This window comes from Halichoeres trimaculatus, unplaced genomic scaffold (assembly GCF_033239565.1).
Source record: "Halichoeres trimaculatus isolate MK-OKI-2021-1 unplaced genomic scaffold, fHalTri1.1 fHalTri1_scaffold_7, whole genome shotgun sequence".
NCBI lineage: Eukaryota > Metazoa > Chordata > Actinopteri > Labriformes > Labridae > Halichoeres > Halichoeres trimaculatus.
The window spans coordinates 16,553,479-16,570,868 of record NW_027437185.1 but is presented as its reverse complement, the minus strand read 5'-3'; the positions used below and the strand labels follow the sequence as shown (position 1 = coordinate 16,570,868).

General features: G+C 40.8%; 3 protein-coding genes across 3 annotated transcripts; 2 read left to right on the top strand and 1 right to left on the bottom strand.

Moving 5' to 3' along the window:
- Positions 1-45: 45 nt before the first annotated feature.
- Positions 46-6,210, top strand: ddx41 (DEAD (Asp-Glu-Ala-Asp) box polypeptide 41). Its single transcript, XM_074674123.1, has 17 exons — positions 46-223; positions 1,039-1,134; positions 1,445-1,595; positions 1,704-1,778; positions 1,912-1,972; positions 2,058-2,194; positions 2,298-2,370; positions 2,449-2,602; positions 2,855-2,991; positions 3,598-3,760; positions 4,145-4,276; positions 4,387-4,458; positions 4,551-4,647; positions 4,921-5,070; positions 5,433-5,504; positions 5,642-5,752; positions 5,940-6,210. Exons 1-17 carry the CDS (start codon positions 197-199, stop codon positions 6,074-6,076), a joined length of 1,845 nt encoding a protein of 614 aa, XP_074530224.1. The 5' UTR covers positions 46-196; the 3' UTR covers positions 6,077-6,210.
- A 335-nt stretch (positions 6,211-6,545) lies between these two features.
- Positions 6,546-12,696, top strand: dok3 (docking protein 3). Its single transcript, XM_074674810.1, has 5 exons — positions 6,546-6,670; positions 8,169-8,471; positions 8,740-8,830; positions 9,645-9,832; positions 11,632-12,696. Exons 1-5 carry the CDS (start codon positions 6,614-6,616, stop codon positions 12,511-12,513), a joined length of 1,521 nt encoding a protein of 506 aa, XP_074530911.1. The 5' UTR covers positions 6,546-6,613; the 3' UTR covers positions 12,514-12,696.
- Positions 12,697-13,762: 1,066 nt separating this feature from the next.
- atoh1b (atonal bHLH transcription factor 1b) lies at positions 13,763-14,497 on the bottom strand. The gene has a single exon (XM_074674864.1). It carries the CDS (start codon positions 14,495-14,497, stop codon positions 13,763-13,765), a length of 735 nt encoding a protein of 244 aa, XP_074530965.1.
- Between the last annotated feature and the right edge of the window lie 2,893 nt (positions 14,498-17,390).

Below are 17,390 nucleotides of genomic sequence, written 5' to 3'. Positions count from 1 at the left end.
CATGCAGACCGCCTCGGGAAAGAAAGCCGCGCTGTGGACGTTGCGCTAGTCTAAGGTTTGACCCTTCCGGCTTTCCGTACAGCGAATTTTCCTATGTTGTGTGTAAACATGTGGATTAGCTGTGTTTATTGAACTGCGCGTAGTTGTTTTTTGTTTTTTCAAGATAGGGATAGAGCACCTATATTCATAGTGGAAAATGGAAATCGAAAGTCGACCCAAAAAGGTAAGCAAAGCGTATTTCTTTTGTTCGCATTTTGAAGAAGATACACCGCTTGGCTAATGCTAATACTAGCTTACTTGCTAGTTTTTATACTTGAACCGGAAAAGCCTCAATAAATAACTCGAGTTTCAAGTTTTCAATATGATTAGATTTCATACATATGAATTGAGTGTAGTCTCTATAAGGCCAGTAAACTCCTTGCTTACCTATGTTACACTGCAATCGCGTTTACGGTTAAAACGTTATTATGACGACAAACTGGCTCGAACTTACAGGCCAGCAAGGAAGATAACAAATGTACTTGTTTAAGAAAAAATGTGGGCGAACTTCTGGTTATAGTTTAAATTTACAAGTTTGAGACATTATAAGTGAAACGACACGAAACCCGCCTAACGATGTGCTTCTACAATATCAGACCTGGCAATGAAACTTATGTCAGGAATACCTACTTTCTGAAAATTCTCAACTTTCGCAATTGTCCTGAATTAAAAAAAAAAAGAGCTTGTAAAAAGCGAGCGTTTTTATTAGTAAAGGTTTTCTAGTACTTAAAGTAAAAATACAATTACATGTAATAAAAGCTATTGGTAGCCGAAAAATTGAAGTGTGGCATTCTATAAAATAGTATTAACGTTAAAAATTCAAATTTAGGCTTAGAAAACTATGCATACTAACGACTTGGTATTCTGATCACTTACACATGTGATCTGAATGTAAACTCCTGGAAATAACAATTGCATGAGAATCTTTAGACTCATATTTCACACCCAGATTCTTTGCTGATAAATATAATGTCTGGTATTGCTGTTGTGTTTTGATAGCGGTCCCATGGGGAAGATGAAAAGTCTGGTTCAGAAGGATCAGAGGATGATGACTATGTCCCCTACGTTCCAGTCAAAATACGAAAGCAGCAAATGGTAAGTTTTGGAGATTTTCATGTCAAACACTCTGGGTACTGCTGTTTGCTCTGCTGGAGTGTTTTGCTGCCAAGACTGTAGACCGGTCAGACCATGAATACCAGCTTCCTATATTATAAACAGTGTATTCTTTAATGTCGTACTGAAACCCAGTTCTGCTATATTTTCATCTACAAGAAATCATGCTGTTGTCTTGTTGTAGATTTTTTAAAGTTTGTATTGATTTGAAGAACTTTACTACGAATTTTAGATTGTAACTCAACATTCCCTCACTTTGAGTTAAATGTATTTGAACACTTGTACCTCATAGCTACAGAAGATGTTGCGTTTGCGAGGAAAGGCGGTGGATGAGGAGCAGAAAGACAGCGGAGAGGAGCAGAGAGATGAGGACGAGGGTCTTGGTCCTCGCTCCAATGTCAGTCTGCTTGACCAGCATCAGCATCTCAAGGAAAAAGCAGAAGGTATCCTGTTTAAACCTCACTCAGTCTGGATTAAGAATTTTGCCAGCATATTCTTTAGACAATTCAGCTCAACTTCTAGTAATGTACTGCTGCATGTTGTATCAACAGCTCGCAAAGAGTCTGCCAAGGAAAAGCAGCTGAAAGAGGAGGAGAAGATTCTTGAAAGTGTGGCAGAAGGCAGAGGTAAACCTATGAGACCGCTCATTTCTATGACATATTCTAAAACGTATCTTCTTTGATGAACTTGTAGATGTTAAAATAGTTGGTGCAAAGCAATTTAGACCTGCAAAAATAACGAGGTCTGTCTTTCTTTCAGCCCTGATGTCTGTGAAGGAAATGGCCAAAGGTATTATATATGATGATCCCATAAAAACAAGGTAAAATCTTCACCATATCATTTTATACTGCTCCATTGTTGCTAAGTTTTTGTTACTTTTTATTTAAACTGGCTATTCTTTATAGCTGGAAGGCACCACGTTACATCCTTAATATGCCAGACACCAGACACGAGCGGGTGAGAAAGAAGTTTCACATACTGGTTGATGGAGATGGCATCCCTCCTCCGATCAAAAGCTTCAGGGAGATGAAGTTTCCACCAGGTTACAACAGATTCACTTTCACACTAATAAAAAAAGACAGTTCCTGTAAGTAGGCCTTCATCTCTGCCTCATGTTTCACAGCTTTCCACTATTCCTTTTGCAGCAATTCTAAAAGGTTTGAAAAAGAAAGGCATTGTGCATCCCACGCCTATTCAGATTCAAGGGATCCCAACAGTGTAAGGACATTTAATGAACACATATAAATGGTGGATTTGTGCATGTCAGGTGTATATTAATATTCAGTGTTTCTGTAGTTTGTCAGGGCGAGACATGATCGGCATAGCCTTCACTGGTTCTGGAAAAACTTTGGTCTTCACTCTGCCCATCATCATGTTTTCTCTGGAGCAAGAGAAGAGGCTTCCTTTCTTTAAGAGAGAGGGACCATATGGACTCATCATCTGTCCTTCAGTAAGAAACCCGTCTCTTTATGAAATCTTTATAATTTGTGATACAATAAATACACCTCAAGGATTCTTATCAATGACTTGAAAGCGTATAAATTCAATGCTGTGTATACATACTGTAGGTCGTTTAAATACAGAGAGCAGTTTGTAAAGACTTACCAATCTTCAAAGGCAAAATTAATCATGCACACATCCATTTTTCTGCTTTTCCTGCGATTAAACATATCTGATACTAATACCTTCTACTTAACTCCAGCGAGAGTTGGCCCGGCAGACTCATGGAATCATCGAGTACTACTGCAAGCTGCTGGAGGAGGAGGGAGCTCCACAGATGAGGTCTGCCCTCTGCATTGGAGGAATGTCTGTCAAGGAGCAGATGGAGGTGGTGAAACAGTAAGAAAACATATTCTTCTTTAATCTTAAATTCATTTTGGACCAATGGAAAGGAATAAATCGCCTGATTTGGCTGCATAAAACAATTCTGAAGAAAAAGTTATCTCCAAATAGCTACAGACATGATACTTTCAACATCCAGAATTCTGAAATTTTTTTGACCTGAAAGTTAACCCAAGAGACAAAATATAACAAAACTAGTGCAGGACGCATGGATTAAGTAATATCTTGAAAGATGCTACACAGAGAGAAGAAATGATAAAAACAAAAATAAACTTCAGAAAACAATGCTGAAAAGCCACAAATTGATGTAGAGGAAATCATCAAAACACAAGCTAAAAATGTTTTCCCTGTTGCTCGTGCTGAATGGCTGAAGTTTGTTAAGTCACTTATTGACCGCAACCAAATGTTGCAGCATTGGAAGCAGCTTTTTAAAAACTTGGTTACCAATAAAATGTCTAATGATTATTCTTTGTGCGCTTTATTTCCAGCTTAACTTTTTTGCCAGTCACATTTCTGGTTCTTAATACAGAATATTTCATATGTACTTCTGAAAACACAAAAGAGCAAAGTCATATTTGTGTCTGTATCTCGTCTTGGTTACAGTGGTGTCCACATGATGGTCGCCACACCCGGCAGACTGATGGACTTGCTTCAAAAGAAGATGGTGAGCCTGGACATCTGCCGTTACTTGGCTCTGGATGAGGCTGATAGGATGATTGACATGGGCTTTGAGGAAGACATTAGGACCATTTTCTCCTATTTCAAGGTGAGTTTATCTTAGTAAACCAAAGGGTTAAGGTCAGTAATGCAAAGGTCTATCTGGAAGTCGTTTTCACGCTGCAAAAGTTCAAATATTACAAAAAACTGTATTTGCATAAATATTTGTCGAAATGTGTTTTTATATAAAATATAAATTACTTGCAACTAAGAAGATCAGTCACACAATCTAAATTTATTTCTCTCTAATTTAAGCCGATAACCCAAATTGCTTGATATGTATAAAAAAACTGCCAGTTCTTTTGCATTGCACACGTTTCCTGATACTTTCAAAAGCAGCAATCAAGTCTTCCTGAAAGTATTTTCCACCGTTGACAAGTTATTCAGCCTTCTATCTACTGTTAAACAAAAAGTGTGCTAATTCTTCACCTAGGGACAAAGACAAACCCTGCTTTTCAGCGCCACTATGCCAAAGAAGATCCAGAACTTCGCTAAGAGTGCTCTGGTCAAACCCATCACCATCAACGTGGGCAGAGCCGGCGCTGCCAGTTTGGATGTTATCCAGGTACACTAATGCTAAAAGTGGTTTTCTCTTTAACTACAGATACAATTCATGAAACTACTGTCATAAAAACGATGCAGAGTGAATTATTAATACCTTGTTTGTGTTTGAAGGAAGTGGAATATGTCAAAGAGGAAGCCAAGATGGTGTACCTGCTTGAGTGTCTCCAGAAAACACCACCTCCTGTCAGTGTTTCCTCCTGTTATCACATTAGAGCAAACCCAAAATAACTCAAACAGGACAAATGTGTTAACATAGTGTGTTTCTATATCGACAGGTGTTAATATTTGCAGAGAAGAAGGCTGATGTTGATGCCATCCATGAGTATCTGCTGCTGAAAGGTGTAGAAGCAGTGGCCATCCATGGAGGAAAAGGTACGCAAGACTTCTTCAAGCCATGCCAACACAGAAAGCAATAAGTGCTTACAGAAAACACAGTTTTGTTCACATATCGTGTCCACAAGCTTTGAAACTTTGCTGCAGTTTCCCACTATCACCACAAGATGTCACCCTACTAAACGTCACCTTTTCTTCAATGTTTGCTTAACATCTGCAAAGCACAGAGTATTGCACACTTCCTTTATGCATTATCTGTATCATTGTCTTGCAAAACAATTTCCATTTCATGTACATTTTTTTGTCTCACAGATCAGGAGGAAAGAACAAAGGCCATAGAGGCATTTAAAGAGGGGAAAAAAGACGTCTTGGTTGCTACGGACGTTGCCTCCAAGGGTCTGGACTTCCCAGCTATACAGCATGTAGTGAATTATGACATGCCTGAGGAGATAGAAAACTATGGTGAGAAGATGTGGTATAACCATGTTTTTCAAAGGTTGTTTTTTTTTTCATAACAAAAACTGTATCCCTCTATGTATTCCTTAACCAGTTGGAAAGAGATGTATCTAGTAGAAGAAGAGAGTCTGGAGATATAGATTGTGTTCAGTCCAATGGAAGTAAGAGCAGCTCAGTTGAGTCATAAAAAAAATCACCTCAGGATGACTGTTAACAGCTTTGTTAGATCACTGTCAGAAGCCATCACACTTGCTGTCAGTAAGGGCGTAGCTTTAAGTGTGAGGACAGCTGGCTATTTTTGACAGAAGAAACAGGCCCCCCTGTACCAGTTCACGATGGGATTTGAACATAGAAACTGTCTGTTTCAGTCCACAGAATTGGAAGAACTGGGCGATCAGGCAAGACGGGTATCGCTACAACGTTTATCAACAAAGGCTGTGGTAAGGAAAAGTACCAATCAAGAGAAAACAATGATTATATCTATAGAGAAGTGCTCCCCTGAATATTTGAGGTGTATTGATAAGCTTAACTTTGTGTCAAATAAAAGAAAGTTAATGAGTGTCTGGATCTCCCATAGATGAGTCTGTGCTGATGGATCTTAAAGCCCTGCTAGTTGAAGCCAAGCAGAAGGTCCCTCCAGTCCTCCAGGTGCTACAGACAGGAGACGAGACCATGCTGGACATTGGAGGTGAGTCATGGTTGACATTAGATGGAGTTCACACTAGTCTAAACAGGTCTACTTATTCTGCATACAACTGCTGCTCTATAATAACTTTGTTTCCTTTAAACATTTCCTCTGACTTTATCTGTTAGTGCTATCAGGGCAGTGTGAGTGTTTGCTATGTCATCCTAACACCTGTGTCTTGTTCTCACAGGAGAGAGAGGCTGTACATTCTGTGGTGGTCTGGGCCATCGTATCACAGACTGTCCCAAGCTGGAGGCCATGCAGACCAAGCAGGTCACCAACATTGGCCGAAAAGACTACCTGGCTCATAGCTCAATGGACTTCTAAGATATTTTTATCAAAGGAAAGACTCTCCAGTGTACAAACACTTCTGAGGAAATTGTATAGTTTTTGAGGGTGTCACTGAAGTAAGGAAGTATATTTTTATCATCACCCAACGCAGTTTGCAGCTCTGTCAGGTATTTTTTTTGTTACCTTCTCACCCTGAATGTGTCATCTTTGTTTGGTATTTGTGGCCTTTGTAAGATATTTTTTGATACCCTAATTGTAAATAAACCCGCTATGTCATTTGTGAACTAAAATGTTCTTCCTGGAAAATAAGAAGAGGTGGTGCTGTTTTTTATTGTTTGCTGAGGAAATTGCTAAATCTAGCAAAAATGCAAAGGGAAGTTTCACTCAGAGCGGCAGCAGCAGACGTTTGTGCACTCTTTTGCAACAGACAAACGCAGGTGGACAGCATAAAGAAGCTGATGACGTAAAGGAAACATTTAATCTTGTGGTATCGCAAAAACTAAGTTTAGACTTGCAGGGCACATCACTGCCACAAGAGTTGTACTTCAAGACTTACTGACCGAGCTGAGGGGTATGGAGGTGATCTTCAAAGAAGGCATGCTGTTCCTTCAGGGGGTCAAGTTTGGAAAAGTAAGTCTGAGCGACACTTCAGTTGTTTTTTGAAAACAAATTTTGTTGAAATCTTTGATCCAATAACATCTGATAAGAGTTATCTTTATAGCTGTTTAACCAAAGGAAGACTTTAAGTACTCGTTTAAGGCGTGAAACAAAAAATGCACTCGCTTTATCTAAACATGTTATAAATCTATGAAAATCTTTAGCTGTTTCAATGGTGCTAGAAACTACAAAGTTAAACAAGTGCACAGTTGATCTGTAGATCTAGCTTTTCATGATATAAATGTGTCGTCAATGGATGATGGTTATTTTATTAGTTTGAAACTAACTGTCCTTCTGCTTAGAGTCAGAAAAACAGTCATGAAAGTGTAAATAAGAGACATCGTGAAGATAAATTTGAAAATTATTTTGCAAACTAAATCTTAAACCACACAAAACACAACTACAGGGTATTTGGACATTTTCTCTTAACAAGAGGAAATTCAGTGACATGTTTTTAATCTTGCTGCAGCTGCAGATCCAAAACTGAACTGTTAATTATAATCTCTATTAATGCTTCTTTTGACTTCCTTAATACTGAGGTTGTAGCTTGGTGATCAGATCCTTTATCTAAAAAAAAAAAACTAACACAACCCCATTGTACTGAGTCCAGTGCTAGTTAAAGTCCTGAATTCAAAATGTTGCCTGATCAGAAGAAAACATGTGCTGTCAGAAAGGTGTTTGTTATAAAGAAACCCCCACTCCTCTGAGTGTTAAGCTGTTAAGACCTGTTAAAACACTGCGGGGGTTTAGCAGTCTTACAGAAATGAATGACAGTTATTGCTGTGAATGTTAAAACAGATAAAGAATCAGCACAATTGTCTATCGCTCATAGAAACCCTCAAAGGAAAGAGAAGAGTTTTTTATTTGTAGGATGTTTTTGATCTGTTTATGACAATAATCAAAAAGTCCTTTTACAGAAACACGTGACCTACAGGCTTTCTCAGTTTCTCTCAGGTTTTTAACCAGAGATAAAGTTCATGAGTGTTGGCTTTCCTCCCATGACCAGAAGCTCTGGTTAACCATAGAAATTCATCACCTTCTCAGTTACTGATTTTAGATAATTAGCTGTGGTAAAGGATCGTGTCATGAAGCAGACATGTAAATCAAGGTGCCATCTGCATTAAATTGGAGAAAGTCCCCTGCTGTAACGATGATAACACATTTTTTTTAAAGTTTTATTCTCAGGCTTTTATGCCTTTATTTAGAAAGGATAAGACAGGAAATGGAGCAGGTAAATCCGATGAGAGAGTCAAACCCAAGCCATCCACTGTGAACAGCCTGGATGGCTATTCTGTACTCATTACATGGGCAATGGCTTAATGACTTAGCCACCGAGCCAAACAAGCACCCAATAACAATACAACATCATAAAATAATATAAGATTTTTGGTACTAACAACAACAACAACAAAAAAAACATTGAACCCATTCATTAAAAATATCTTTCCTCATGTCTCCCTTCCTGTAACAGAGAACATGGCGGAAAGTATGGATGATGCTTTTCAAACCCAGCCCCACAGGGGTCGGACGCTTGGAGCTTCATACCGTGGTAGACAACAGTCCTGTAACAGACCAGAAGAAGGCTGGCTGGCAGAAAACACCTGACAGAAAGGTTGTGCGCCTGAGTGACTTCCTTAGTGTCTCCCCTGCTCCAAAGGAATCTTGTCCTCAGGGCTGCACAGCTTTTTACTTAAAGACCGTCCAAAGCACCTACACCCTGGCCTCCACCACAAGCCAGGACTGGCAAAGCGCCCTCTGTCTTCTGGCCTTTCAGGTATCACACACCTTTCTTTTCTTTTCTTATCAGCGTCAGAGGCGCTATCATTTGGGAAAGTTGGGGGTAAAGCTTACCCACATTCAGAGACAGATAGCACAATGAGGAAGTCCATACAGTATCTGTAACTTCTGCCACTTCACTTCTCCAATTCTTGTGCTTGCACAAGCTATGCTGTTTCTTGCATCTTACCTCTGTGAGGTCATAAATGAAGATAAGAGGGTGGTGTATACTCCATGTAATGTTTACTGTGCCACTGTGTTTACAGAAGGATCCTGGAGAATTAGACAAAGGGGGTTTCGAGAAAGGGAATGGTTTCACCATGGAGGACAACGAGCTTTACTCATCATGGACAACAGGTAGTTTGTCAGTCTGAACAGTCAGCAAGTGATCAAAGATGACAATCACTTATTGAGTTTCATCCTGTGTGTCTCTCGTCAGATTTTATGTCTCTTTCGTTTTGCTGTGGCGAGACTTCAGGCCTTTTTCCTCTGTCTCCCTTATAATTTTATTCTTTTATAGAAAACTCACAAGAGCATTTTTGTTATTTTCGTCTGTTAACTGCACGCTTGCCTTCCTTTTTCAGAATTTTCCTCTTTTCCTTAAAAACATTTTTTCTTCCCTTTGACCTGTCACTTCACAAACTCTGATATACTGGACTTCTCGTACACCCAGGACCAGCTCTTCATATTTCACAGTGTCACCTAAAGATCAAGGCAGACAACTGAGAGGGGATAGAAACAGACACACGGCTGACAGTGTTACCTCAGGAATATCAAATAATATAGACCAGAAAGAAACCAGCAGTGAGGTTATGATTCATACTTTCATAAAGTCAAGACATCAGCAGAAACTGAATATGTGCGAGCTAAATCCACTAATTTATTCAAACACGAATGCTGGAATGTATTAGCGTCAGCAAGCTGTGTCTTACACAAATTTATTTCTTTTTATGTCCTCATGGATTACACTTCTGCTGAACAATCCAGGCAGCCAGTCATGTGGAGAGATTAGTGGAACGCAGGCAATTTCCAATCTGCACTTTTCTGTATGATAATGTACTGCACATTTATTCCCTCTGCTGGTGCATTCTGTGAAACTGAAAATCGAGTTTCTTCATGTTAAGTTTTAGAGCAGTAACTTCAGTAATGTTTGTTTTTTTTCTATGTGTAGATGTGGTTGTTCCTCCAAATCAGTACCAAGTAACCATACAGAGCACAGAGGCATCCAGGAGGTGCCAGCTGAGTGGGATATATTTGGTTTCCCCAGAGAAAGAAGCTGTGTCACTGCTGGGCATCAATAGTGGTCACATTATCTATAGATGGCCATATACACTCCTACGGAAATTTGGACAGATTGAGGTACAGTACTTTTGTATTTTCCCTTAAATTAGATAAAAAATAAAACTGTTTAGAGATTTGTCCTAATCTGACACTTAGTAGGTGTGGATATGGATTCCTCCCCAAAGTGTTGTTCAAGAAAATAAAGAGTGACAGTGAGATCTAAAGGTGGCAAACAGCCACTTGATGGCATGTTAATGAGAGTTAAAAATGCTTCTGAGTCTTTATGCAAACCACTTGGCTACAGTTCATCAGCAGCGTGGCCCAAAAAAAGACCACAGCATACTCCAAAATACACGCCATATGCTGGTGGGTCAGTGCCAGATGCCAGCACACTGCAACATTTCACTTTCATTCTTAGTAACAGAAATACAACAGGCAGCTAGCTCGTTAGCTCAGCCACAGTAGCCAGTTTGAGTATTTTACAGCAGATGAGATGCAATCACAAACTACAACAACAAATAACAAAACTTTAAATACATGCGAAAGATGGATGTCAACAATAATAATACAGATTGTGTTGTGGCATGGCCCCTTTTTTTAGCTGTGCTTCAGGTGAAGCATAGCCAATTGGTTAGCAAAGCTTAGCATATTGAGTTGAAGTGGTTTCCAACATACACTCATTTGCATTTCACAGCTTGTAAGCTTGAACTCTTCAAAACTGAGATGTAAAAATGACACTTTGTGTTTAAAGACTTTACAGGATGTGACAGGCAGCTGTTTCCTTTGTTTACTGTGTTTCTGATGACACAGACAGTAGTCCATTCACCACTTGCACTTACAGTTTACAGTTTCATTTAACAGATGCTTTTGTCCAAAGCGACGTATAACACAAGCAAGAATTCAGACAGAAAACCTAGTTAGTGCAACAACAGTGCTACAAGTTATTCGGCTGCAGGTGCTGCGATTAAGTGCAGGATTTTTTTTAATTTTTTTTATTTTTAGATTTATTTATTTATTTATTTATTTATTTATTTATTTATTTATTTATTTATTTATTTATTTATTTATTTTGGGGGGGTGGTAAAATAATCAATTATTGGCTGCAACACAATACTTCAGAAAAATCTACTGAACTACTGAAAAATCACAAGAGCTAAGTCTTACACCTACTGACTCATTCTCCCCCTGAGGGCAAAGAGAAGAAGAGTCAGATTAAGTGCACAAGTGTTCCCTGAACAGATGAGTTTTCAGACGTCTCTTAAAAGTCCAAAGGGACTCTGTGGATCGTATAGAGTTAGGTAATTCATTCCACCATTTGGGCACAACAGAGGAGAAGAGTCTGGCTGGTGATTTGGAGCCGCGCTGGGCTGGGAGCACCAGGTGTCTTTCACAAGCAGAGTGTAGTGGGCGAAAAGGAGTGTAGACCTCGAAGAGGGGCCCCAGGTAGAAAGGAGCCATTCTTGTCAATGTTTTGTAAGCCAGAAGAAGAGCTTTGAATTTGATTCGAGCTGCTACTGGAAGCCACTTCGTTTTTTGTTTTTTTTTTTATAATTTTTTTGGGGGGGTTTTCTGTATTTTGTGTAACAGATTAAATAAAGGCCAAAATAAAGGCCTCTTCCTGTGGCTGAGGACCCTATTAATAGTTTCTAGCTATCAAGTTTGGACAAGAGACAGTCTATGATTCCTGAGGTGGAGCCTAACAACACTGGGACTTTACACCAGCCTGTAACAGTTGGCTTCAGGTGTTCAGCAGCACAGCCACTTGTGTGAAATTGCTCAGTAATACTAGAAAGCTTTATGGATGCTGTTTGCTTGAACAGAGCAGGAAAATATCAGTCGTTTTCTCTTGAAAGATTTAAACTTGTATTTTATTGCAGGGGGGATTCAGCATTGAGGCTGGCCGTCGCTGTGAGTCAGGAGAGGGCGTCTTCATCTTTCTGTCCAAGCACGGCCCCCAGATCTTCCAGGCTATATTGAAGCAGTGCACAAGGGAGAAGATGCCTCCTGTCCAGCAGCTCAGTGTCCACAGAAGATCACTATCTGACCAGTCTTCTGTTTCTCTCCCAAATAAAACCAACCAAAGTCCAACGTCTGCCCAAAGTCCTCCTGAGGATTTTGTTGATGGCAAAGACGAGGAGTCTGCAAATCACTATTCTACTATTAAGGACACCCCCATGCAAAAACTTAAACGGCTATCTCTTGTAAAACCTTTTTTCTATAACAGCAAGGAATCTGTGGGAGACGAAGATGATGAGGAGCGCTGTCATTCCCTGGATTCTTTAAACCTGAATGATGTCATGGAGCAGAACACTTATTGTAACTTTGTGAGACCTTTGCTTCCGTTGATCCCTCAAGAACAGATCAAACTAGACATCAAAGATTCTGAGTGCATCTATTCTGAGGTGAAAATTAACAACCCTCCTCCAAATCCCCGGCCATCCTTCTCCTCACCCGTCCCTCAGCCTACATTCCCTTCTCCTCCTCCCTGCCCTCCTCCCCAAACTATTCCCTTCATCCTGCCCAAGCCTCGCTACCAGCGTCAGTCCCCTGTGAACATCGGGCCAGGCTACAATGCACAAATGCAACCAGTGGATGACATGAAGGAGACAGAGGAGGCCATCAGCTGCCCCAGCCACTTTGCCCCCACAGAGGCCCCCGGCAGTTTTAAACACAGGCTGGCAGAAATCATTTCCAAGGACCTGGCAAAGTTCCAGCCCCCTCTTCCCCCTGGAGCAGGCAGCCCCACATTTTCTCAATAGGCTATTACTTCGTAGGCTGCCTAGAAGGAGCAGTTTTAACTATGATAAACTGTATTAAAGCTTAATTAGTTTCTTTATTCCTTTAAAACCCCTCTAGCTGGGGACATTAGGCATCAGATGTTGGCTTGAAGCTTTTTAGGTGTTCATCTAAAGTGATGGAAACTAACGAAACACATTAAGATCCGTCCCTCTTTTCAGTTTTTTATGATTTGCATCTTTTGCTTATCTTTTGTCTTTTTGCAGAGTCATACTGTTGCTGCAAAATTGGATGAGTTTGTTTTTTCTGCCTTTGACTGCATAAAATTAGCCCCACCTAACAACTGCTTACATGCTAGTGTATCACTCATCTTGTTGCATAATATTTTCTCATCCTGGCACATTATTTCAAAAAGAGTCATTCTGCATAATGAATACTTTGATACTTCAGTATATTTCTATGTGTACATGTACTGGATATAAATACAGAGAGAGCTTCTACACTCATGTTCTTGATCTAAGTAAAAACATCCTGGTATTCTTTCCTCTTCTGTTTACCTGGAGCCTACTCATGGCCTATCTCGTGACTTTTCTTTTGCATAAAGAGGATTCAGTGTGTGCTCTCCTTCACAGCTGGATTGCTGAAAGAGGAGGGTATCCAATGTGACATCAGCATGAGTTATAAAAAAAGCAAACAAATAAAAACCTGTTTGCCTATTTTATCATAGCTTTAGAAACAGTTTTACTTTTACATACTGGTTGCTATATTGTAAGTGTGTTCAAATATGTGCTTTGTCTTCCTTTCTTCAGCAGAAAAAAATGTGGTTTTGCCAAATTCAATTGTTTGGTAGCACAGAGAAGAAAAAAAAATCCAATAACAATGAAAATTCACACTTTTTTTCAAGTTTTTCTTTATTGTAGCAAAAACAATCCTCATAAAATATCTATACATAAATATGAAAATAACGGTTTTTAATTTAGACAAGGTTTAGTAATGACATAGTGAATGTCTTCATTCATGATCAGACCATAAAGTGCATTAAAAAGGCCTCTTGGAGTTTATCAGGCCTTTGGAAGTAAAAACTTTCAGATCTCTGAAGTTTTGGATTTACCTGCAATTTTCATTTGGCAGTGCAACATCTAAGCTAGAAAAAAAGACAAGATTCAAATTTGACAATAACCATGATCGATGTTTTTCTACTGGCTGTGATATTTGGCCCTCCCGGTTCTTTCAGCCACTGAATCATAAACTGTGAGAAAAGTCTTTTCTCTGTCACTGTCTGCCGCTCTGACTCTCCTCCAGATCACTGAGGTGTGAAGATTCTCCATCACTGCTGTTAGAGGAGCTCGTTGATATATTTGAACCCATGTCAGATGTAGGTCCCAGGAAGAGAAGGTGGCCAATTGAGGCGCAGGGGTCCCGCTGCTCCACGGTCTCTTGACTCGGGGGATGCGCAGTGGATGTTGGCAGGAGGGAGTGGATCAGACTCCTTCTAGAGCTCTTGTCCCCTGATCCTGAACGAGGACTTCTGCACTCTTGGTTAACAACACCGGCCAGCAGCTCAGACAGCTCAGTGATGTAAATTTGCGCCATTTGCAAGGTGTCATACTTGGACAACTTTCTTTCGTTCTCCAGGGAGGGGATGACGCTCCTCAGCTCATCAAACGCTTTGTTCAGGCCGTGCATCCTCCTCCTCTCCCGGGCGTTGGCTGCGACGCGCCGGTGTTTCTGTGGTCCAAAGTGGCTCGACTTTCCTCCCTCTGCTGCTTTGACAGTGTCTGACTCAGTGACGCCTGACGCAGACACGAACTCAGGAAGTTTACGCACTGGCGCAAGTTTATCCAGTGACATGCCTGCGTCAGCGGCTCCGTGCGTCCTGGAGAACGCGTGGAGAGAGTTTGAAGAAATCCAGGTTTTTGTGTTGATGTGGGATATGTCCCGCTGCTGCAGCAGACTGAACTCCTCTGGGTACTCCGGCCAGTTCGGCAGCTCTGCTTTTGCAGTCATCTCTGCGATGGCCTGTGGTGCACGGCAAAGAAAGGTCACACTGAAGACTGGCTGATGCTCTCTGGAGAGGTAAGAGCTGCTCCAGCATTTTATAAAGCACAGCCTCCCCTCAGTCACCTTGATGTCACTCCCAAACAGACCTGACAGCCTGAGGAGGCGGCAGCCAATCGCACCTCCCCTCTGACCCTGTCAACGAACAATTAGACAAAGCTCGACTTTTCTTCTTCCATTGTGCATTGTAACTCAATCACGGTCTTGTTGTTATTCTCGCACAGAGGGGGGCGACAGAATGAATCATTTAGGAGCGTGGCTTATATCTTTGAAAAGCGTAGGAAAACTTGATCCAATGAACTTGTTCCGTGAAGTTTGAGCTGGTTGTCTGCGGATGTTTTATATATATATATATAAAAGTAATTTTAAAGTAAACAAGTGCCGATTCCTAAACTGCTCTTTTACATTAAACAAGAAATAGAATTTGAGCTTACACCTATCGGATCTTAAAAGTTTTCACTTCCCTTTCCTCCAAATTAATATTTCGATCCGTTCAAATAATTTTCTCGAAATAGTCGTGACAGGGCAGCTCAAAGGATCAACTTTGATGAAAAAAAAGTGATTTGATGTGAACAAAAGCAAAAATCGAAGGCTCCATAATCATCATCATTCTCATCATTGGTCCATGGAAAATGAACTCCGACATCTTTCTCATGGGCAAGGAACTGACCCGTCAATGAGGTCTGCCTCTTAAGTGATCTGGCAGCAAACAAACTCTCAAACAATAAAAGGTGGACAGTCTTTTCCAGATTATTTGCAGAGGAATAATAAAACGAACAGGTGGAAGGCTAGGCCTGAGACACACCTGTCTACAGCAGAGCAATGATAACTGATAAGTCGTCTACAGGTGATTTATAAATCATTAAGTGCAGTAACAAAGAAGAATCAAAACATCTTATGTACATGCCTTGTGCAAAAAGTTCCGTTGCGCATGTCATAGTTTTGTGATGATCATTTCAACTCTGAAGTAAAAGCGGCTCATTCTTGTCTCATTAATTAACTCAATTTTGTATAGTCACGTGGTCCCCGTGCCTATCAGCTGTTGTCCCCTGGCACCTCACTCAAGCCACACACCTCTGTCACAACCAGTGTCACCCACGTCTCCCATATGCCGCGCTCAGCGACAACTCAGCCTCCACGCTGACACTGACTGCTCCGACACGAGACCTAATCACTCATTAGGTCATCAATTACACGAAAGGAGTTGCTGCAGCCGCACATCAGACCTGTCCGGAGGGAGAGCTGAGAGGTTCTTAGTTAGGATGGTGCTCTGGACAAATTTGGCATTCAGTAGACCCCCGGCTCCCTCTATCTCCCCCGTCCCTGTGTGTATTTGAGAGTGTGAAACAGTCAATGGTCGCGCTCCGGTGGAGAAAATCACCGTGACCTGCTTCACCGCCAGCAGTTTAATGAGGCCTGGTCTTAGTTGAATAAATCGGCACGCTCTCCGTCCCCGGGTGTCCATTCATTTTTGGCCCACATGAATATTTCATTCCTTCAGCCCCTCTTCCAGCGCAACAGCCTGCAGACCTGCGCGCGGGCTTTAAAAATTCCGCACACTTCCCATCTGGTGCGGGCGCGAGCGGGGGAGTGGCAGCAGAGGCCGGAGAGGTGTGAGGAACATTTCTAAGGTCAACTCTGGTGACCTGCTGCAAGAGAGAGACTGATGTGTCCCACCACAGGGGGGACACATCAATCAACACGTCGTCAACTGAAGAGTTATGCTGGCAACAGTTCGTGCAGTTTGTTCAAATACTCCCCCCTCCTCTAAAGAGAAAGAGTCAAGTGCAACTGATTCCAAAAAAGTGTGCCAAAAATTAAGATCAGTTTGTTCACAGTGAGGAACTACTGAGCGCTCTTTGAAAACTAAGATTTACAACTTCTGTTTTCAACTGACAGTAATAATCAGGATGCTGCATAGCTTCTTCAGTTGTAACAAATGTAAGTTTATGTTCCGCTATGATGGTCTGAATTGACAACAGGTGGGCTATGACAGAAATAAAGCCACACAATGCAAGACAATAAACCATCTTAATAGTGGCTGGCATAAAATGTCTCAGCACCCTTACAACTCTGTTTATAGCCTGTTATCACCAATTTGGCAACCCCTGGTACACAGAGGATGGAGCCATCAGGGGACATTAGTCTGACCTGCACTTCCTACAGTTTATCTTGACCTTTAACTCTACCAACCAAAACCTGACCAGTTAACCACAGCAGCACCCAAGGAGGTCACAGGAGTTTGTATACTGGAGAACTTCATTTCTTTGTGAGATCTGAAGCCATAAGATCAGGGAATGATAAATCAGTGGGTTTAATACAGTTACACAGTGGTCATCCATGCTTTGACATCACCCTCAGGAAGGAACTCTCAAATGGTTTCAGTTTTTTTTCCTACATTTTCAAGGCTGCCAGTTGCACAAATGTAAACCAAGTACACTTGACTTGCAACTGTAAAAACAATGGATAGTGAAATGTAGACATAAAAGACAAAGGGCCTTAATTTCTGCCAGTTGAGAGGCTTAAAACACCAGCAAATAATGTTTCAGTGCTTTCTCTCTACATCCTCAGATGAACATAATGCTATGTCAGAAAGCATATTTAATAAAAAAATGTGATGTGTTTTTTTTTCAAAATGAATTTTGATCTACGTCACATCTGTTATCAAAGAGAAAGTGTGCTTTCAGACTGATAATGCAACCAGCCACCAGGGGGACTCCTAAAAATCATGGCACCACACGCTACTCAAACAAATGTTAGTTTCCTAATTTTGGGTATTAACTGTAAAGTTAGCTTAAATATGTCAATTTACTCCTGCATTGCTTTGATTCATTGATCATTC